A 21,317-nucleotide genomic window follows, 5' to 3' on the forward strand; every position below is an offset into this window, starting at 1 on the left:
AAACAAGCTTCCGTGGTCAAATGATTTCTGGGAAATGCAGAGTTAAACGAAGTTACACAGGTTTCCTTATGGGTGCTTTTGGGGGTGCCTGTTGCACTGTGATTGTCTTAAGAGCTAGAGTTAAAGAGGACAAAGTTTTTCGACCTTGGCATCTGATAGGACTGATATTTCTTTTTTTTTGAGATGGAGTCTCGCTTTGTTGCCCAGGCTGAAGTGCAGTGGTGTGATCTCTGCTCACCACAACCTCCGCCTCCCGGGTTCAAGTGATTCTCCTGCCTCAGCCTCCTGAGTAGCTGGGATTACAGGTGTGTGCCACCACGCCTGGCTAATTTTTGTATTTTTAGTAGAGATGGGGTTTCACCATGTTGGTCAGGCTGGTCTTGAACTCCTGACCTCAGGTGATCCGCCTGCCTCGGCCTCCCAAAGTGCTGGGATTACAGGCATGAGCCACTGCGCCCAGCCCAGGACCCATATTTCTAATGCTGCATTGGAAATATTTTGGGAAAAATTGAGCTACTGTGATTTTCGCATTATTTCTTTGTGTAGGTGAAAATGGCTCATTATTTCTCAAGGTTTCTAACATGGCATGTTGCTGTGTTGTTCCCTTCAGTTTTGCAGAGACTGAGTGCACTTACTGTAGAGAGAGTCCAGGATGGCCTAGTTGAGACACTGAAGATTTAAGAATGCATTGATTGATTGACTGATTGAGACAGGGTCTTGCTCTGTCATGCAGGCAGGAGTGCAGTGGCACAATCACTGGCTCACTCTAGCCTTGACCTTCTGGGCTCAATTGATCCTCCCATGTGAGCCTTCCATGTAGCAGGGATTACAGGCGCCAGGCCCCACACCTGGCTAATTTTAAAATTTTTTGTAGAGACAGGGTCTCACTATGTTGACCAGGGTGGTCTTGAACTCCTGGCCTCAAGTGATTCTCCTTCCTTGGCCTCTGAAAGTGTTGGGATTACAGGCATGAGCCACTGTGCCTGGCCTAGGAGTGCTTTTAAACCACTGTCTGATTCCTGATAGGAGGAAGATACTATCACTGATGGAAAGGGAATATCCCTAATAAAGTTCTCAGTTACACCTGTGTGCAAAAATCGTGGTCCAGTTGTGAGTTGTTTCAGAAAACAGATGCAGGATACGTAAAGGAATGGGGCAGGACAGGCTCCAACTGGGTAATTGGCATGAAAGGAGAAAGGGGCTGGGGCACGTGGACTCCCAGGCCTAGGACTCCAGTCAGTCCATTGGAAGTCAGGTGAGTTACGAATATTGCTCATGTGCCTGCTGAACATGTGTGGGAGAGTTTTGTTTGAGGGAGACAGAATCCAGGAGGAGACTTTTATCTGTGAACTTGGGCTGGTGTGCAGCCTTTCTGCTGAAACCTGATGGAATTAAGCTTTGAACAGTTTGGCAGATTCTAACTTGTCATTGTGGGGCTTGTGTGTAGCTGGGGTTTGGAGACTGCCTTTACACTAAATCATTCCTGTCACCCGCTCTCAAGTGGAGCAGTCTGCGGTGTAAGCCTTGCTGGTATTTGTGTAGAGTGGCACTGCCTCTGGTGGGAAGAATGCAGCAGCTTCACGTGTTTGTTGCTCCTGAACCTCAGATCTTTGTTGACAGTGATGCTGAGAGAAGAGGATGATATGTTGTATTTTGAAAGGATCAGGACTAGAAGCATAAACCTTTAAAAGGGAAGGTCCAGGAGTCAGATAGATTTAGGTTAATCATTACCACCTAGTTCTAGCTAGGAGTATTAGTTTTTTCATTTGTTCATTTGGGAATAACATTACCTATTTTATAGGATTGTTTAGAATAAATGTAAGATACAAGTGTGTATAGTGTAATGAGGTAGTATATGGTATAACACTTCACTTTAATGATAACTAGGTGCATTTTTGGTCTAAGTAGATGAGACAGTACCACTCTTCAGAGGAGCCTTTGTGGAGCCTGTTTTTGGAGTCAGCTAGCTAGTTTAATAGTAGAGAACAAAAATTGGAGAAAGAATTTTGAAACAATAAGATTTATCTCTCTCTGTTGGTTATTCTTAATATTTGCACAACTGCTTAATTGAAATTATATGACTTTTTATTTTAGCAAAAGAAATTACTTTTTAGCAACGTCGCCTTGCTGAGAAGAAACTGATGCAAATATGTTATTTGCCCATTAACGGGGAGAAATTCAGTAGTGAATTTAAACACATTTTATTAAATAATCACTTCTCACATGCTTGACTTGTTTTTGGGAGGCTTTCCAGTAAGATTTGCTAGAGAATAGTGGGGATACTTATTATATCAGTTCTAATAATTAAATTTTATTTTATTAAAGTTTATTTTCATTAGCTTATTTAGTGCTCCGAGCAACTCTAGGAGGGTCCAAGAACCCTTGTGTTTCCATGAAGAAAGACTTGATGCTCAGAAAAGCTCCGTGATTTTCCCCTCAGTGACCTGCAGAGCTGGGGTTATAATCTAGGTCTTTTTGTCCAGCACTATTTGATCTCTACCCTCTTCCCCTTATACCATGGGTCTAGGATGTCAAGGGATTCAACCTTGGTTATTTTTAAAAGATCGTGTCAGTCAGAAATAAAACTTAGATGTCTCCATATGTAGGAATTTTAGAGAAATAGTTTGTGTCTAAATTTGCAAGCTCATTCAGTTTAAAAATGGTTCCTATAATATGGTGCTCATTTATTACTTCAGATTCATTGCTTCACTAATGACTTTTAAATAGGACTCTATTATTAGAGTGATTGGACTGAAGTCTGATTGGACTAGAGTTAAGAGATTGCATCACTATAAATAGAGTGAGATAAAATATTTTACATAATGTGATTGAACTTCTATGAGGTCTGAAAAGTTGGAACCTAGGATCTTCTCTAAACGGATACTTTGACCAGTTTCCAAATAACAAGCTTCTCAGCGTGCGGCCTAAGTTGTAGATAGAGTGGCTACTTAAGAGAATTTGGGAATTAAATTATGTCCTTTGGCATGTTCAATTATGTTACCTGAGTCAGAGTTTCATTAGCTGCTTCATCAATAGTTTTTTAACCCCAAAGCTTTAGACAGTAAGATTAACACACTGATTAGAAAATCATTTAAAGACCAAAGTGAAAACAGAACAACTCTAAAAGCTTTTAGTGTGTTCAGGAAATGTTAGAAGTGGTCGTATGTGAAGCCATTGGTATAGTTATTGGAGAGGACAATTTTGGTAGACATAGATGAATTTAATACCCTTCTTTAATTTTTTATTTTTAAAATAGACACAGGGTCTTGCCATGTTGCCCAGGCTGGTCTTGAGCTCCTGGGCTCAAGTGATCTATCTGCTTTCCTCAGCCTCCCAAAGTGCTGGGATTACAGGCATGAGCCACTGCACCTGGCCAATGCGCTTCTCTAATAGTGCATTAGCACGAAAAGTTTGGAATGGCTTTAAAGGCATTTCAGTTTCCCCATGATTACACAGGAACGTGCCTAGTCTCTGATATTTAGAATTTGATAAAAATATATGGTAAAAATGCATAGTTTGTAAAAATTTCTAAGCAGTTGTGAACTGTAGTGAATTCATGAGTGATTGGCTGGGTGTGGTTGCTCACGCTTGTAATCTCAGCACTTTGGGAGGCCGAGGCGGGCGGGTCACTTGAGGCCAGGAGTTCGAGACCAGCCTAGGCAACGTGGCGAAACTCCTGTCTCTACTCAAAATACGAAACATTAGCTGGGTGCGGTGGCCTACACCTGTAGTTCCAGCTGTGTGGGAGGCTGAGTCATAAGAATTGCTCGAATCTGGGAGGTAGAGGTTGCGGTGAGCTGAGATTGCACCACTGCACTCCAGCCTGGGCAACAGAGTGAGACTCTGTCTCAGGGAAAAAAAAAAAAAAAAGATTGTTAAGTTCTAATCAGACCAGAATCTTTTCCTATTACCTTAACTCTTATAGTAGTGACTCTAACCTTCCCTCGCTCTGCCATCACCATCCATATTGTTATACTGTTATAAAACTACATTATTCCAGCAATTTTACCAAAGTTTGGATAAGTATTTTTAATAGGCATTGTGTGTGTAAATTTTTCCATTAACATAAGAGGTTAATATTTATTTGAAGCATCAGTAGAAGCACAGTGATCAGTGGATACTGCCAAGAGTTTTTCCAATAGAGTGGAATTTTAAGGAAACAATGTATTACATGCTAAGATTGAATGCATAGGGATGGGAGAGAGATAACAGAAGATATATTTTGCTATTGGTTTCTTGATGTGATATGTGATGGTGAATATTACCTCTAAACTAATGTGGAAAAAAATCCCAAGAAAACCCAAATCTCAAAACTCCAAAAACAAAAAGGTGTGCCAAAAAGGGAGAGCACATGCCAGATCATCTACTTTGAATCAGTAATTTTTTGCTGACAGCCAAGTTGGAAGTGGGTCTGTAACTTTCATTTCCGTTTGGCATCAGGAAGCTATTTGGTATACATTTCTACCAAATAGTTATATGGAACCACATTATGCTGGTAGTAATCTTTGACTAATAATAATGGACATATATATGTGGCTCTTGAATAAGGATTGTTTTATTTTTCAGTTTTCAGTTTGTTAGAATATACAGTGTAATAATTTTGGTGGTTAGTGGTTTGATTAGTAAATGCTATCTTTCATGGTTTAGTAAGATTTGATTTCTCTCTCTTTTTTTCTCTCTCATTCCAGGGTGTGGATGAATGGAACATAGCTCGCCTGAATACAGTCTTGGATGTGGTTGAAGAAGAGTGTGGCATTTCTATTGAGGGTGTAAATACCCCATATCTCTATTTTGGCATGTGGAAGACCACGTTTGCATGGCACACTGAAGACATGGACCTCTATAGCATTAATTATCTCCACTTTGGAGAGCCCAAGTCTTGGCAAGTTACTTGTTTAATATTCATTTGCTTTGGAGTTTTGAAATTTGGGCATCAGGCACATATTGAAGAGGATTTTTTTCTTTGATTTGGTGGATTCAGATTTATGTGAGCTGTAAGGAAGTTTTTGATGGTAATAATTAATTGTCTTCTGTCTGGGATTGTGCTTGGAAACCATAAACCCCATGGTAACTTGTACAGTCATGCACTGTGTAACAATGTTTAGAGCAGTGATGAACCACATATACAACGGTCATCCTGAGTTTATAATGCAATTGAAAAATTCTTTTTCCATGTTTAGATATGTTTAGCTACATAAATGTAGCCAAATACTTTGTGTTAAAATTGCCGACAATATTTAATACAGTACAGGTTTGTAGCCTAGAAGCAATAAGCTATGCCATATAGCCTAGGTCTGTAGTAGAACCACTATCTAGATTTGTGTAAGTCCACTCCATGATGTTCACACAATGGCGAAATTGCCTAACAACATATTTCTCAGAAAGTATCTCTGTTATTAAGTGATGCATGACTGTATATGTAAAGTTGCCTGTAGTCCATTTTGTGAGCCATGAATTGATAAAATTTTAGGCTTCAAGAATTTGTTAGGCATCTTTACTTTGAGCATTTGTTGGATGGTATGTAGGAGGTAGTTAGGAGTGAAGAGTTGACTTCCTGGGTGTAGTTTCAAACCATCTTAATGATCTTCTGGTTCATCCTCCTCTAATTATTTTTATTTTATTTTATTTTTTTTTGAGATGACGTCTTGCTCTGTTGCCCAGGCTGGAGTGCGGCGGCGCGATCTCAGCTCACTGCACCCTCCGCTTCCTGGGTTCAAGCAATTCTTCTGCCTTAGCCACCCGAGTAGCTGGGATTACAGGCCCAGCTAATTTTTTGTATTTTAGTAGAGACAGGGTTTCACCATGTTGCCCAGGCTGGTCTTGAACTCCTGAGCTCAGGCAGTCTGCCCACCTTGGCTTCTCAAAGTGGTAGGATTACAGGCATGAGCCACCACACCCAGCCAATTTATTTTTTGTTTTTTATTTCTATTTATTTATTTTTTCGAGACAGGGTCTCACTCTGTTGCCCAGGCTGGAGTGCAGTGGTGTGATCTCGGCTCACTGCAGTCTCCACCCCCTGGGTTCAAGCAATTCTCCTGCCTCAGCCTGCTGAGTAACTGGGATTACAGGTGTGCACCACCATGCCTGGCTAATTTTTTTATTTTTAGTAGAGACGGAGTTTCACCATGTTGGCCAGGCTGGTCTTGAACTCCTGACTTCAGGTGATCTCCCTGCCTCGCCCTCCCAAAGTGCTGGAATTACAGGCATGAGCCACCATGCCTGGCCCTCCTCTAATTAAATGAGAAGTTCCATTTAGTGTGGTGGGGGATAGAAGGAGAGTAGGGATGAATCAGGAGGCCTGTTAGCACTCCTTGGATGATGGGTATCGGGAAAAAATAAGAATATTAATATATTAATGCTAGTATGTGTTTTAAACTTGCTATTTCCTGTATTTGTGAGCCTCTTCCCTCATCTTCCTGGGCAATAATTTTAAGATTGTGTCTCTCTGTAAAGTGGATCATGTGGTACATTGGCTACTCATTTGTAATTATTAGTCTGTCAGTCACCCTGGTATCCTTTGTGGTAGGTCAGTTTTGTGTTTCAATTTGTTTTCAGTCTTTTTTTTTTTTTTTGAGACGGAGTCTTGCTCTGTCGCCCAGGCTGGAGTGCAGTGGCGCCATCTCGGCTGACTGCAAGCTCCGCCTCCTGGGTTCACGCCATTCTCCTGCCTCAGCTTCTGGAGTAGCTGGGACTACAGGCGCCCGCCACCACGCCCGGCTAATTTTTTGTATTTTTAGTAGAGACGGGGTTTCACCGTGGTCTCGATCTCCTGACCTCATGATCCACCCGCCTCGGCCTCCCAAAGTGCTGGGATTACAGGCGTGAGCCACCGCGCCCGGCCTGTTTTCAGTCTTAAGAGAGTTTAAATATCAGTTATATTTTCTCTAATACATGCACATGTGGGATAACACACAGAAGTATATGAAGCATATACTTGACAACCCAGGAAAAATAGTGTTATTATGGTTGTGAGTATTATAGGATGCTTTTCAGGTGCTTGTGCCAGCCCAGTAGTTCTCCAACTGAAAGATAATGGCCTCTTTCAAGTTCTTCTGTTGGTTAGGCATTGAAATACAATGCGTGAGAGCTGTCTCCATCTTGCCATTATGTCCCCTGAGGTTTAATCATTTGGTGAAGTGCGAAGTTGTAAGCTTTCTCCACAAAACATAAATATAGCAAAGTTCCTAATTATATAAAATGATATTTAATTAGAAATAAAGTTTTAATTGGAAGGGCAAAGATTCTAGGACATATGAGATAAATCCAGATAGTTTCTGATTTGCTGTGGAGTTCTGTGATCCAAAAAAGTTAGTGGGAAGCTATTAAACTTATTAAACTTATTTAAAAAATGCTTCACTTAAGTATTTCATTTGATCAATTCTTAGCTGTCTTAATGGAATAAATTAAACTTTTTTTTTTTTTCTTTAGGACAGAGCCTCTCTCTGTTGCCCAGGCTGGAGTGCAGTGGTGTGATCTCGGCTCACTGCAACCTCCGCCTCCCAGGTTCAAGCGATTCTCCTGCCTCAGCCTCCCGAGTAGATGGGATGACAGGCGTGTGCCACCACACCTGGCTAATTTTTGTATTTTTAGTAGAGATGGGGTTTCACCATGTTGGCCAGGCGGGTCTCGAACTCTTGACCTCAGGTGAGCCACCCTCCCTCGACCTCCCAAAGTGCTGGAATTACAGGCGTGAGCCACCACGCCTGGCCAAATTAAACTTTTTAATAGGTGGTCTAGGACTCATACAGGCTCCAGTGACAAGAGAATGTGATGGGATTATTCATTACTGAGATGTTTATTTGTTATTACTTTTTGTAGAGATGGAGTCTTACTGTGTTGTCCAGGCCGGTGCTGACCTCCTGGGCTCAAGTGATCCTGCTGCCTCAACCTCCCAAAGTGCTGGGATTACAGGTGTGAGCCACTGCACCCAGCACTCAGGTGTTATTTATGGGCCTGGTTTGAGCACATGCCTAAGGACAGGGATCTCTGTTGTGTTTGTACAGCATTACTGTAAAGTTTGTTGGAATGTCATCTCTTAGTTTTTTCAGAACTTAGCTTGGAGAGACTAGGAGAAATATTTTCAACAATGGGTAGGCTCCTGGACAGTTTCTCAGCTGCTTTGTTATCTTGATGCTCTTTCTGACGTTCACTTAAAGTGTGGATAAAATTAAATGAAATGGGTGAATTCAACATGTTAATAAAATCTAGTATGTAGGCAACTACATATTATGTCTGGCTTAAGAAATCTGAAAAGTTAGTAGCAAAACTTTTCTGGGGATTTGTTAAGGAATTAATAAATGAGGATGCCTGGGACGTTAATTTGAGTTTTCAGTGTTAGGAAAGTTTAAATGAAGTGTCTACTTTCTAATTAAGAAAGATGGCTGTCTTGTCTTTTCCTGGGAACAGGTTGATGTTGTCTCCTAATGATCACTTCAGGAAGAATGTTCTGGTCAGGGCTAAGATGGATTCTGGTGTCTTGTGTCTTTGGGAAAGAGCATCACTAATCATGAGTGAGAATAATTATGCCCATTTTCAAAGTATTTCTTTCTTGCAGCTTGTATATGTTCAGTAGTTAATTACTCTATTAGTTATGAAGTGTACAGCCTCCATCATATGCATTAAGAGTAGATTTATACTGTCACTGTTATCCTTAACCTTGGCCATTGTTTATAATGATAAAATAATAAAATGCAGTAGTGAGTTATAACACTGATTCTACATACTATTTCCTAAGATAACTACTGTAGGAAGAGAGTGTTATAAATGCCCCTACAGATATTTTCTAGTAGATGTATGAAATATTACATTTCCTCAGCATAAATAATTTTGAGGTAAACTTTGTCATTATTAAAATTCATATAATATATTTGAGGTGAGCTTTGAAAGATGTTAGAGGCAACACAAATTCATGGAAGTATTTGGAGGTAGGCAGTGTGGCAGAGTTTAGGACACGAGGGCCCAGTAATCAGGGCTGTAGTCTTTATTATGCACTAGTGCATGTGGCTTTGGACAAATAACTCTGCTTGTCTGGACTCCAGTTCCTTCACTCCCCCAAGTTGCTAGGTTAGCAGAATGACCTCCAGTCATTCTCATTCTGTGACTCATGATCAGAGTCACAGGAATATTTTTATTGAGTTGACAACACGAGAGGATGAAGGGCTGTAAGGTTCTGTATGCACATGTGGGTGTGTGTGCACCAGCGTCCTCTTGTGCCTGTCCTCTCCTTTTTGAGCTGTATCTCCCCTTCAGTATGGGATGGTTGCCTTTACTTTTCTCTAGTGGGTGGCCTCTCCTGTGCTTGACATATCTGTCACGATATTGTTTTCTCTTCTGTCTCTCTGACCTTATAGGTTGGCATTTCAAGTCTACTCCTTCCTCTTGAATTCTACCTCCAGGTACCAAGCTCTGGATGGGATTATTGCAAAGGCTGCCTATGATTCCCTCCTTACTTAGGGGCCCGTGCTGCTCTCATCTGTCCATGTTTCAGTTAGGGTTTGCTTAAAGACTCTCTGGACTATGTGCTGCCCCTACTTTAGACATTGTTTTTGCATCTTACAACTGGTTGTGGCCACCCTTCCCACCATCTCCCTCATTTTCCCACCTCCTTTCTCCCTGACCATCCTCCAGCTTGCCTGTGTGTGCCTTGAAGTTAAGGTCCATGGTTTTCTTTTTTTGTTTTTGTTTTTGTTTTTTGCCTTTGAATCATCAGCACTTAACACACAGGGCCTGGCTATAGGAGCGATGCCCTGTAAAGAGTTCTTGTATTGAATCAGGAGAATGTTAAATTACTTTGGATCCATCTCTTTAAGGGCAGGCATAGAAACATTTAATAAAAAAGATTCTTTTCTAGGCCAGATGCAGTTGCTCATGCCTACAATCCCAGCACTTTGGGAGGCCAAGGTAGGCGGATCATTTGAGCCCAGGAGTTCAAGACCAGCCTGGGCAACATGGCAAAACTGTTTCTACAAAAAAAGTACGAAAATTAGCTGGTCATAGTGGCTCACGCATGTAGCCCCAGCTGATCAGAAGGCTGAGGTGAGAGGATGACCTGAGCCGGGGGAGGTCAAGGCTGCAGTGAGCCGAGGTGGTGCCACTGCATTCCAGCCTGGACAATGGAGGGAGACACTGTCTCAAAAAATAAAAAAAAAAATAAATAAAAATAAAAGCCTAAAAGGTAACTATTAAGAATACTAAGTTTCCTGAGTTGCTATACATAGGAGACATACATTTCTAGCTACTGTGTGTGGCAGGTTTGCGGAGTAAGCGTTCATGAACACAGGTTTGTACTGAAGAGACTTCAAAGCAGCTGGTGATTTATTTGAACATTTCTGGCTTGAAGGTTTAAGGGGAAAAGTATCCTTAGAGTAAGCAGATAGAAAACTGCTTTGACAGTCAGTGGTAAAGTATTATTTTCTTGGAATGAATATTGACTTTGGAGCCAGAAGTCCTGTTTTAAAATCCCAATCTGTCACTTACTGGGAATGACTTAGGGCAAATCACTACACTCCTTTCATCATGAGTTTCTTTCACTGCCGAATGGAGGCATGATTTATTCTCTGTCTACTTAAGGGATATCTAGGAGGGTCCAGGTATATACTGTGTATAAGAGTGCTTTGTAAACTGTAAAGTATTATACAAATACTCGTAATTACTATTATTTTAATAACCATGAAAATAATTTTTTTTTAGTCATAGTAGTTACTTAAAGTCTGAACTTGCCATAATGTGTATATTTATAATAGGAGTTTCAGTGATTAAAAAAAAATGTGATTCTGCCTTCCAAGCCTCTTGTGTGAGTGGTTAACTGCTAGAGGATACAGAATTCAGATGGTATCTTAAGTCTTTCTTTCCCAGACTGGGTACAAACAAAATGAATAAGAAACTTTTGGCTGGGCACGGTGGCTCACGCCTGTAATCCCAGCACTTTGGGAGGCCGAGGTGGGCGGATCACCTTAGGTCAGGAGCTCGAGACCAGCCTCAACATGAAGAAACCCCGTCTCTACTAAAAATACAAAATTAGCCGGGTGTGGTGGTACATGCCTGTAATCCCACCTACTCGGGAGGCTGAGGCAGGAGAATTGCTTGAACCTGGGAGGCTGAGGTTGCGGTGAGCTGAGATCGTGCCATTGCACTCCAGCCTGGGCAACAAGAGTGAAACTCCGTCTCAAAAAAAAAAAAGAAACTTTCAGATTTACTCTGTAGAGAACGAGGGAGATAAGGTGTAAGAGGATGTGTTTTAAGCTGTGAAAAGGTCTAAAATCAGGAAAGGTTTTCCTGAAGGTTTTTAGAAAATTAAGAATGGGTTGTAGCATTTTGGACGTGGTTAAATTTCATTCAGTAAACTGAGATTTTGTTAAAATACTGTGTAGCAGTTAAGAAGTTAAGAAGAATCTATCCAGTTATTCAGGATAGATACACATTAGTTCAATGCTTTCTCGTTAGAACTTTTGATAAGTGTTGTGTAGTACTTACCAGCACCGGTTTTTGTGTCAGTCTTGAGTTTTGTGTTCTGGCAATACTCTTTACTGAGCATGTGACCTTGGGCAATTATTAAATAACCTCCATGCTTCAATTTTCTCTCCTAAAATACTTAGATGGTTTTGGCACCCACCTCACAAGGCAATTGTGTGGATTAAATAACATACTATGTACAAAGCACATATCACAGCTGGAGATGTAACACAGTGCTCAGTAGATGCTGACATTTCGTACATTTGTTTAGCAAATATATATTGTATGTATACATGGCAGGAGCTGTTTTAAACATGAACTTCATAAATTTGTATTAATAAGTGTTCTTAGTTATAAATGACAGCCAGGCGCTGAGGCTCATGCCTGTAATCCCAGCACTTTGGGAGGCTGAGGCAGGCGGATCAGGAGGTCAGGAGTTCGAGACTAGCCTGGCCAACATAGTGAAACCCCATCTCTACTAAAAATACAAAAATTAGCCAGGCATGGTGGCGCACGCCTGTAGTCCCAGCAACTCGGGAGGCTGAGGCAGGAGAATCACTTAAACCCAGGCGGCGGAGGTTGTGGTGAGCCGAGATCGCGCCACTGCACTCCAGCGTGGGGAACAGAGTGAGACTCCGTCTCAAAAAAAAAAAAAAAAGAAACCCAATTTAAGTATAACGGATTTTTCTCAGTGTTTGTAGTTGGGATAAACCAGAGGCATGGCTCAGTCTAGAACATCAGATGCTCCCATTGGATGTCTGTCTCAGCCTTTCCCTTTATCTCTCCCTCCACTCTCTCCTATTCACTTTACCCCTGTCTCTTCCTGTCCTTTCTCCTCTCCATTCCTTCTTTCTCTCTTTGGGCTAGAAGAGAGAAACTGCTTACTTACAACTAAGTACTTGATTGTTGTTGAATTATATAATTCAAATCTTACTTTTTAAAAGAATGAGCAAGTTGTATGGTGCCAAATTGATCTAAGCTTGTTTAATGTACATCTGCATTAAAATGTGAGCTCTGGGAGTTGGGGAGCCCCACTATTCATTCATTCATTCGTTCATTCATTTATTATTGAATTTTCTTTTTTATAGGGATGGGGTCTCGCTGGGTTGCCCAGGCTGGCAGTGAACTCCTGGGTTCAAGTGGTCCTCCTGTGTCTGCCTCCCAAAGTGCTGGGATTATAGGCATGAGCCACCATTCCTGGCCCCACCAGTCTTTTAACTAGCATGCCTCTAGTGCCTGGCACAGCATCTGGCATGAGCCTGGCACTTGGTAGGTACTCAGTAAACATTTGCTCAGTGAACAGTCTTACTGAAGGAACTCTTTATTTGAAGATCAAAAAAAAACCCTAAGAACATTAGGGATTAGGCAGCTTGATAGTATTTAATGATACATTGAATTAGCAGCCCATGGTAATAACTCATACTTGTTAATTTTTCTATTTAGTAACCTTAGACCCAGTAATATGTTCTAATTTCAAATGTTAAGACTTACTGGATGGTGTAAAGCTGCAGTATTTTGCTATTTTGTCTAGAAAAAATACTCTTAGAATTAACCATGGTTCATTTTGGTTTTAATTGCTTTTTCTAGAGAAATTTGCCCTTTACATAAGAAAATACTTTTAGAAATACTCTTAAGTTGAAGTAATAAAATTAACTGCATAGGTTATTGATTAGTTTTAGGCATATCTCTCTCTGTGTGTGTGTGTGTGTGTGTGTGTGTGTGTGTGTGTATTTTTTTTGAGACAGAGTCTCACTCTGTTTCCCGGGCTGAATGCAGTGTTGCGATCATGGCTCACTGCAGCCACAACCTCCTGGGCTCAAGTGATCCTCCCACTTCAGCCTCCCAAGTAGCTGGGACTACAGGTGTGTGCCACTATGCCAGGCTAATTTTGGTATTTTTGTAGAGATGGGATCTTCCTATGTTGACCAGGCTGGTTTTACACTCCAGGGCTCTATCAGTCCTCCTGCCTTGGCCCACCAAAGTCCTGGGATTATAGGCATGAGCCACCATGCCTGGCCATTATATGTTTCAAAGATAGTATTGTTACTTTGGGAGGCCAAGGCGGAAGGATTGCTCAAGCCCAGGGGTTCGAAACCAACCTGGTTAACATAGGGACACCCTGTATCTACGAAAAACAAAACAAACCCCAAAACAGAAAAGATAATATTGCTAATAAAATTTAAAAAGTGTTGGAAATATACCAAAAAGTATGGTATTAGCTCTGTACATAGCTGCTAGCTATATTTGTAAGAAGAAGAGAATGCAGTGTTAACTAGTAGCAAAACATTTATTGATCACGTGGATCACGTTTTACTTAGACCTGAGCATCTAGTTCCTGAGCCTCACTTGAATGTGAACACAACCACTCTAGCACACACCCACTTGCTTGCAGCCCCAAAACATTGATCTCTGTGGACCACTGCTCAGCACAGAATTCCCTAAAGGAACCATCCAGGATTTCTAGTGTTTGTGAGTTGGAAGTCTCACTCTTTTTTCCTGAAGTGATGAGATTTTACTAATTAATTGATTGGTAACTGGATTGTTACTGATCAAGTTTAACGTTGATACTTTGATGATGAAATTATGAACTGGAACTAATCCTATTAATGTCAGTCAACGTGCAAAGCAAATAGTTTTCCGGAGTAGCCAGCTGTACTTTTCTTTTTTTTTTTTTTTAAGACAGGGTCTTGCTCTGTTGCTCAGATTGGAGTGCAGTGGTGCAATCTTGGCTCACTGCAACCTTTGCCTCCCGGGCTCAAGCGATCCTCCCACCTCAGCCTCCTGAGTGGCTAGGACTACAGGTGCATGTTACCACATCCGGCTAAGTTTTTTTTTTTGTTTTTAGAAGAGATGGGGTTTTGCTATGTTGCCCAGGCTGGCCTGGAACTCCTGAGCTAAGGCAATCTACCCACGCAGTCAGTCATAGCTCGTTGTAGCCTCAAAATCCTAAGCTCAAGCAATCTTCCTGCCTTGGCTTCCCACAATACTGGATTACAGGTTGGAGCCACTATGCCTGGCAGTAACCTGCTATATTGATGGTAGATTTAAAGGAATGAATTGAAGAAACAGAAGACTCAGGGCAAAATCTTACCCATTGTGAGAATCCCTTTTCTACCTGCTTTTGCTTATTTTGTTATTAGCAATGTTCCAAATTTACATATTAATGAATTACTGCTTAGTAAGGGCTTGTAAATTCCACTTAGGATGCTTGCTGAATCTTTTTTGCTACTCTTTTAGTTACACCACCACCACCACGACGACCACCACCACCTACAACATTGACATCCCTTCAAATGAAAATAAATTGTTAAATCCATAACTCTAGGGAAAAATCAGAATATTTACCCAAATTTCTTTACTGTGTACTTCATGGAAAGCAAGCATTAGTGCTGTTCACCTCGCAAGTTACTGCGTTAGGGCTGGGCATGGTTGGGATGCCTAGGTGGGCGGATCACTTGAGACCAGGAATTCAAGACCAGCTTGGCCAACATAGCAAAACCCTCTGTTTACTAAATATGAAAAATTAGCTGGGTATGATGGCGTGCACCTGTAATCCCAGCTACTCAAGAGGCTGTAGCATGAGAATCGCTTCACTTGGGAGATGGAGGTTTCAGTGAGCCAAGATAGTGCCACTGCACTCCAGCCTGGGTGACAGAGTGATTCTGTCTCCCCTCTGGCCAAAAAAAAAAAATTACTGCGTTAGTAGTTAACAAGTTATTTTACCTAGCTTTATCTTTTTTTTTGGTATCTCTTTTTTTTGTTTTCACACACTACTTAAGGTCATTGTTTAGATTGGAGTCTGTAGAAAATGCATGCAATTTAATATTTGTTTTGCAAAAATTGTTATTTGCCCATAGTATATAGGAAAGTGGCTTTTTTCATGATTGCATTTCTAAAGCTAGGATTACAAATAGATTTATAAATGTTACGTTGTTACTGCACGTGTTCATTTTTTATAAGCTTGTTTGTTAGTAGGGTTTGAACAAGGTTGTAAAGTGTGTTGTCTTTGGTGACTCCATTTCATTTAGTGAAGTCCTTTGATGTTTGCCAGGAACTATACTAATCACTGTTAGAAATCATATCTGGTGGCCAGGTACGGTGGCTCATGCCTATAATCCTAGCACTCTGGGAGGCCGAGGGGGGCGGATCACGAGGTCAAGAGATCGAGACCATCCTGGCCAACATGATGAAACCCCCGTCTCTACTAAAATACAGAAATTAGTTCGACGTAGTGGCCCGTGCCTGTAGTCCCAGCTACTCGGGACGCTGAGGCAGGAGAATCGCTTGAACCAGGGAGGTGGAGGTTGCAGTGAGCCGATATCATGCCACTGCACTCCAGCCTGGCGACAGAGTGGGACTCTGTCTCAAAAAAAAAAAAAAAAAAAAAAAAAAACAAAAAAACCCCAAAGAAATCGTCTCTGGTAACACAGACGACAGATGTGTCAAGTAGGTGGATTTTTTTTTTTTGTCCCATTTTAAAACTGAGGACTGGCCGGGCGCGGTGGCTCACGCCTGTAATCCAGCACTTTGGGAGGCCGAGGCAGGCAGATCGCGAGATCCGGAGATCGAAACCATCCTGGCTAACACGGTGAAACCACGTCTCTACTAAAAATAATAAAAAAAATTTAGCCAGGCGTGGTTGCAAGCGCCTGTAGTCCTAGGTACTCGGGAGGTGAGGCAAGAGAATGGCGTGAACCTGGGAGGCGGAGCTTGTAGCAAGCCGAGATTGCGCCACTGCACTCCAGCCTGGGCGACACAGCCTGGCTGTGACTCGGGCTCAGCCTGACTCTGGCTCAGCCTGGCTGAGACTCCGTCTCAAAAAAAAAAAAAAAAACAACAAAACTCTGAGAATTATTTAGAGTCTTAAAGGTTTATCTAGTTAATTAATAAGTCTTGCAGTTGCGGTTCAAACTATTATCTGATTTTTCCTATAGCTTTAAGGAGAAAAGGAAAGAGTAAAGACGAAGGAGTAGGCAAGAAGAAAGCCTCCCCGCGTTTCTTTTTACACCATCAACTTTCTTTTAATTAGATTTTATGCAGAACTAAAAGAGAAACATGCCCCTCATTTTGGGGGGCCAGACTGTGGCATAAGAAAGAAGATTTTCAGAGGGCTGTAATGTGGCTAGATTCTAATCTTGTGATAATGGACAGGTGATGGGGAAGGGGGGGCGTTTGAAGGTGTAGATAGGAGAAATGTCTGAACCAACACCGTTTGTTTGCCACCTAAGCTTCTTTCTTTAGATGTGTTACTTGGAAACATTCTTGAAGTCAGAAATAAAACCCCACATTTGAAGGATCGAGTTATATCTTGACAGAGGGCTTTGTTTCTCTCTAGGGAATAGATGGTGATTTTTCAATTGGACATATACTTAGATTCTGACCCCTTCGGGAAAGTACGTTGGAAGAAGCTAGTCAGTCCTTGTCAGGAGTTAAGTGTACTTTATCTGTCTAACTTATCAGATAAATAACTACTGGGTACTAGGCTTAATACCTGGGTGATGAAATTATCCCTACAGCCAACCCCCATGACATGAGTTTACCTGTATAACAAACCTTCACATATACCTGCAATCCTAAAATAAAATAAACCAATGAAAAAAGATCTGCTAGGACTGTGAGAAGAGACAGAGTCTGAGCCCACTTATGAAGGCTGTAACACAGTCCTCTTTAGTCTTGCAGTAGTACAGGGCAAATAGTTTTTACATTAAAGTTAGTTTGTATGTTTTTCCATGTGTTACTTGGAATGTATTTTAATTCATGTTAAAATGCTCTCAACATTGTGTTTTTCTAGATTGAGAATACTTTTTTGAGATTGTCTGGGCTCCTTGCTTAAAATCTTATGAAGGTTGATTAACTTACCCCAACTGACTCATTTTTTGTAAAAGTGTCAAAAATGAAAAACTGAGGATATTTGTTTAAGATGGAATATATCTATATATAATATTACAGTTATTAAAAATGTATGTTTGCTTAAGTTATTGTAAAAGCATTTCCAGCAAATGATTAATAACTTTTACCCAAGGCACAGGCAGTAGGTGGAAGTAAATCTCTGCACTGGGCTTGAAACTAACAAATCTATAATTTGTAAGTTTTTTTTGTCACTACTTGAACCAACGTTGGTCTTTTTTCTTTTGATTTATATAGCTCTAATGGTCAGTTTTACCACTTTATTATGTTCTGTTCTCATAGAACTCTTCATTAATTTGTGTATTTTGGTTTTGTCTCTCCCATGAGATATTCAACTTCCTGAGAGCAGTGGTACATGTATCCTATTTTTGTGTGTTGACCAGGTATCACAACTTGTATGTCATAGATATGTGAAGTTTCATGCTTCTTTCAGCTGTTGTTAGTCTAACATACTTTTAGCTTCTTAGGGATAAATATTACAAAGTCAGCCTATAGAATAGTATAGTCATGCATCCTGTGTGATGCCTTGATTAGAACTAGCCTGATGTATAGGAAATTTTAGAATTATAGAAAACTGCTTATTAGAAATGTTCAGACACTCTACCATATTTTGATTGTCAGTGATAATCACAGATTTATATTTGTTGCATAAGAGAAATCTACAGACAACATACCTCAAACTTAATATAGCCAATTGTCATGAATCTATCCCTTCCTCTCTTCCTCCCTTCCTTCCTCCCAGTGACTTATTATTTGTTTGACCTTCATAGAGGATTTCCTTATTTGAGGAATCATGCATAAAGTTTCTTGAACTCATGCGTAAAGTTACTTTACAATATATATTTCTTTTTTTTTTCTCAAGATGGAGTCTTGCTCTGTCGCCCAGGCTGCAGTGCAATGCTGCGATCTCGGCTGTAACTGCTGCCTCCCAGGTTCAAGCGATTCTCCTGCCTCAGCCTCCCGAGTAGCTGGGACTACAGGCATGTGCCGCCATGCCTGGCCAATTTTTGTATTTTTTTTTTTTTTTTTTGAGATGGAGTCTCGCTCTGTCACCCAGGCTGGAGTGCAGTGGCGCGATCTCGGCTAACTGCAAGCTCCGCCTCCCGGGTTCACGCCATTCTCCTGCCTCAGCCTCCCGAGTAGCTGGGACTACAGGCGCCTGCCGCCATGCCCAGCTAATTTTTTGTATTTTTAGTAGAGGCGGGGTTTCACCGTGTTAGCCAGGATGATCTCAATCTCCTGACCTTGTGATCCGCCCGCCTCGGCCTCCCAAAGTGCTGGGCTTACAGGCGTGAGCCACCGCGCCCGGCAATTTTTGTATTTTTAGTAGAGATGGGGTTTTGCTACGTTGGCCAGGCTGGTCTCAAACTCCTGACCTCAGGTGATTCACCTGCCTTGGCCTCCCAGAGTACTGGGATTACAGGTGTGAGCCAACGCGCCTGACCTACAATATGTATTTCTGAGAGGACATAGCAATCAATTGTGTGATCTCTAATATGATCTAATCAGAGACAGAAAACTTACTTAACAATTTTCCTTTAAGTGTGGTTAAAAAACTGAGTGGTTTTTGGGAAGATATTATGCCTGAGAAAGGACTTGAATTAGTTGGGTTGCCTTTGTTGTCTTCCTGTCCGATAAGTTATCTCACTATGCCTACCTAATGAAGATTAACATTATTTATGAAATGTTTGATATTAACAGAAACATTTGACCATTTACTGTTTATTTTTAATATTTCAGGCTTTGTGTATTTTTTTCAGTTTGCATGTTACTTGTAGTTTGGTTGCTTTGAATGAAGTGCACTTTTGAAAGCCTCTTAATTGTCAAGGAGGTTTCCAACTGTAAAGAAGCTGTACAGGTAGTTTTCCCTTAAAGGTTAAACTTCAGGCTGGGTGTGGTGGCTCATACCTGTAATCCCAGCACTTTAGGAGGCTGAGGTGGATGGATCACCCGAGGTCAGGAGTTCGAGACCAGCCTGGCCAACATGGTGAAACCCCATCTCTACTAAAAATACAAAAAAAATTAGCCAGGTGTGGAGGCGCGTGCCTGCAATCCCAGCTACTCAGGAGGCTGAGGCGGGAGAATTGCCTGAAACCAGGAGGAGGAGGATACAGTGAGCCGAGATCTTGCCACTGTACTCCAGCATGGGTGACAGAGCGAGACTTTGTCTCAAAACAAAGCAAACCATAGGAATTCAATCATAGGAAATCTTGAAAATGCTTCAGTACTTTGTTGGAGTTCATTGTGGTGGAACTTTATAAGCCAGTTTTTATGGACCCCTTTAAGCCACTTTATCTTATTCATGGATGGTGTAATTATCATTTATTTATTTGTTTTGATTGATACATAATAGTTATACCTATTTTGGGGTACACATTCATATAAAATATAAAGATCAAATCAGGGTAACTGGGATATCTATTACCTTAAATATTTAAAGAGGTGACAACGTATACGAAAAGAATAGAAACAAAATAAAAACAAAAAAACCCTATGCTTTAACTCCCCCCACCCCACGTTTTGAGTTTTTGTTTTCTTAATTTACATATTTTAATATTGCCTGCTTTTTAATAGGTTGCTGTAGTTATTTTTTTGAGATATTTTTCTTTGGGGCTTCATACTGGAGTTATGTGTGGATTCCATCTGACTTTCCTTGTGTAGCTATGAAGGAATACCTGAGGCAGGGTAATTTATAAAGAAAAAAGATTTATTTGGCTCACAATTCTGATGTTTAGAAAAGTTCTGGATTAGACTTCTGCATCTGGTGAGGGTCACATGCTGCTTCCATTCATGGTGGAAGGTGAAGGAAAGCCAGCATGTGCAGAGGTCACAAGGTAAGAGAGAGAAGGGGCTGGGCGCCGTGGCTCATGGCTGTAATCCCAGCACTTTGGGAGGCGGAGTGGGCAGATCACAAGGTCAGGAGATCGAGAGCATCCTGGCTAACATGGTGAAACCCCATCTCTACTAAAAATACAAAAAATTAGCCAGGCATGGTGGCGGGCGCCTGTAGTCCCAGTTACTCGGAGGCTGAGGCAGGAGAATGGCGTCAACCTGGGAGGCGGAGCTTGCAGTGAGCCCAGATCGTGCCACTGCCTCCAGCCTGGGTGACAGAGCAAGACTCCGTCTCAAAAAAAAAAAAAAAAAGAGAAGGAAGGGAGGGCCAGGCTCTTTTTAACAGCCAGCTCTCATGGGATCTAATGGAGTGAGAACTCACCCATTACCATGAAGATGGCACCAAGCCGTTCATGAGTGATCCACCCCCATGATGGAAACACCTCCCATTAGGCCCCACCTCCAACATTGAGGATCAGCTTTCAACGTGAGGTTTGGAGGGGTCAAATATCAAACCATATCAATACCACTATTACAGTAATAGAGTATTCTGAATTTGTTCATGTATTTAATTTTAGTGGGTTTTGCATCTTTAAATGTTTTCTTCTTGCATGTTAGTGGGTTTTTTCCCCTCCCTGCTTCATATTGAAGAACTCCCTTTAAGATTTCTTGTAATTTGGGTCTGGTGATGGCGAATTCTCTCAGCTTTCATTTATCTGGGAAGGACTTTATCCCTCCTTTATGTTTGAAGGACAGCTTTGCTGGTTTCAGTATTCTTTGATGACAACCCCCATTTTTCAGCAGTTTGAAAATGCCATCTCACTACTTCTTGGCCTATATGATTTCACTGAGAGATCTGTTGCCAGGCCAGTTAGATAGAGCTCCTTTATATGTCATTGCTTCTTTTCTCTTCCTGATTTTAAGATCATTTCTTTGTCTTTGACCTTTGAGAAATTTATTATATGCCTTGGAGTAATCTTATTTGGGTCATATCTGTTTGGTGATCTCCAGCTTTTCCATACCTGGCGTGATCTTGGCTCACTGTAACCTCTGCCTCCCAGTTTCAAGCAATTCTGCTGCCTCAGCCCTCTGTAGCTGGGATTACAGGCATGTGCCACCGTGCCCAC

General features: G+C 41.3%; 1 protein-coding gene across 13 annotated transcripts in view; it reads left to right on the forward strand.

Moving 5' to 3' along the window:
* KDM4C (lysine demethylase 4C) overlaps positions 1-21,317 on the forward strand; it is a 497,722-nt gene that overhangs the window by 84,810 nt on the left and 391,595 nt on the right. For all 13 annotated transcript variants that reach the window (XR_004029804.1, XR_004029805.1, XM_030812128.1 and 10 more), the window contains exon 5: positions 4,689-4,882. Coding sequence is in view for 9 of the 13 variants with exons in the window: in XM_030811740.1 (XP_030667600.1) it covers positions 4,689-4,882 (194 nt within the window). In the remaining 4 variants the exon portion in view is untranslated. The remainder of the gene's footprint in view (positions 1-4,688; positions 4,883-21,317) is intronic.

Source organism: Nomascus leucogenys, chromosome 1a (assembly GCF_006542625.1).
Source record: "Nomascus leucogenys isolate Asia chromosome 1a, Asia_NLE_v1, whole genome shotgun sequence".
NCBI classification, from domain to species: domain Eukaryota; kingdom Metazoa; phylum Chordata; class Mammalia; order Primates; family Hylobatidae; genus Nomascus; species Nomascus leucogenys.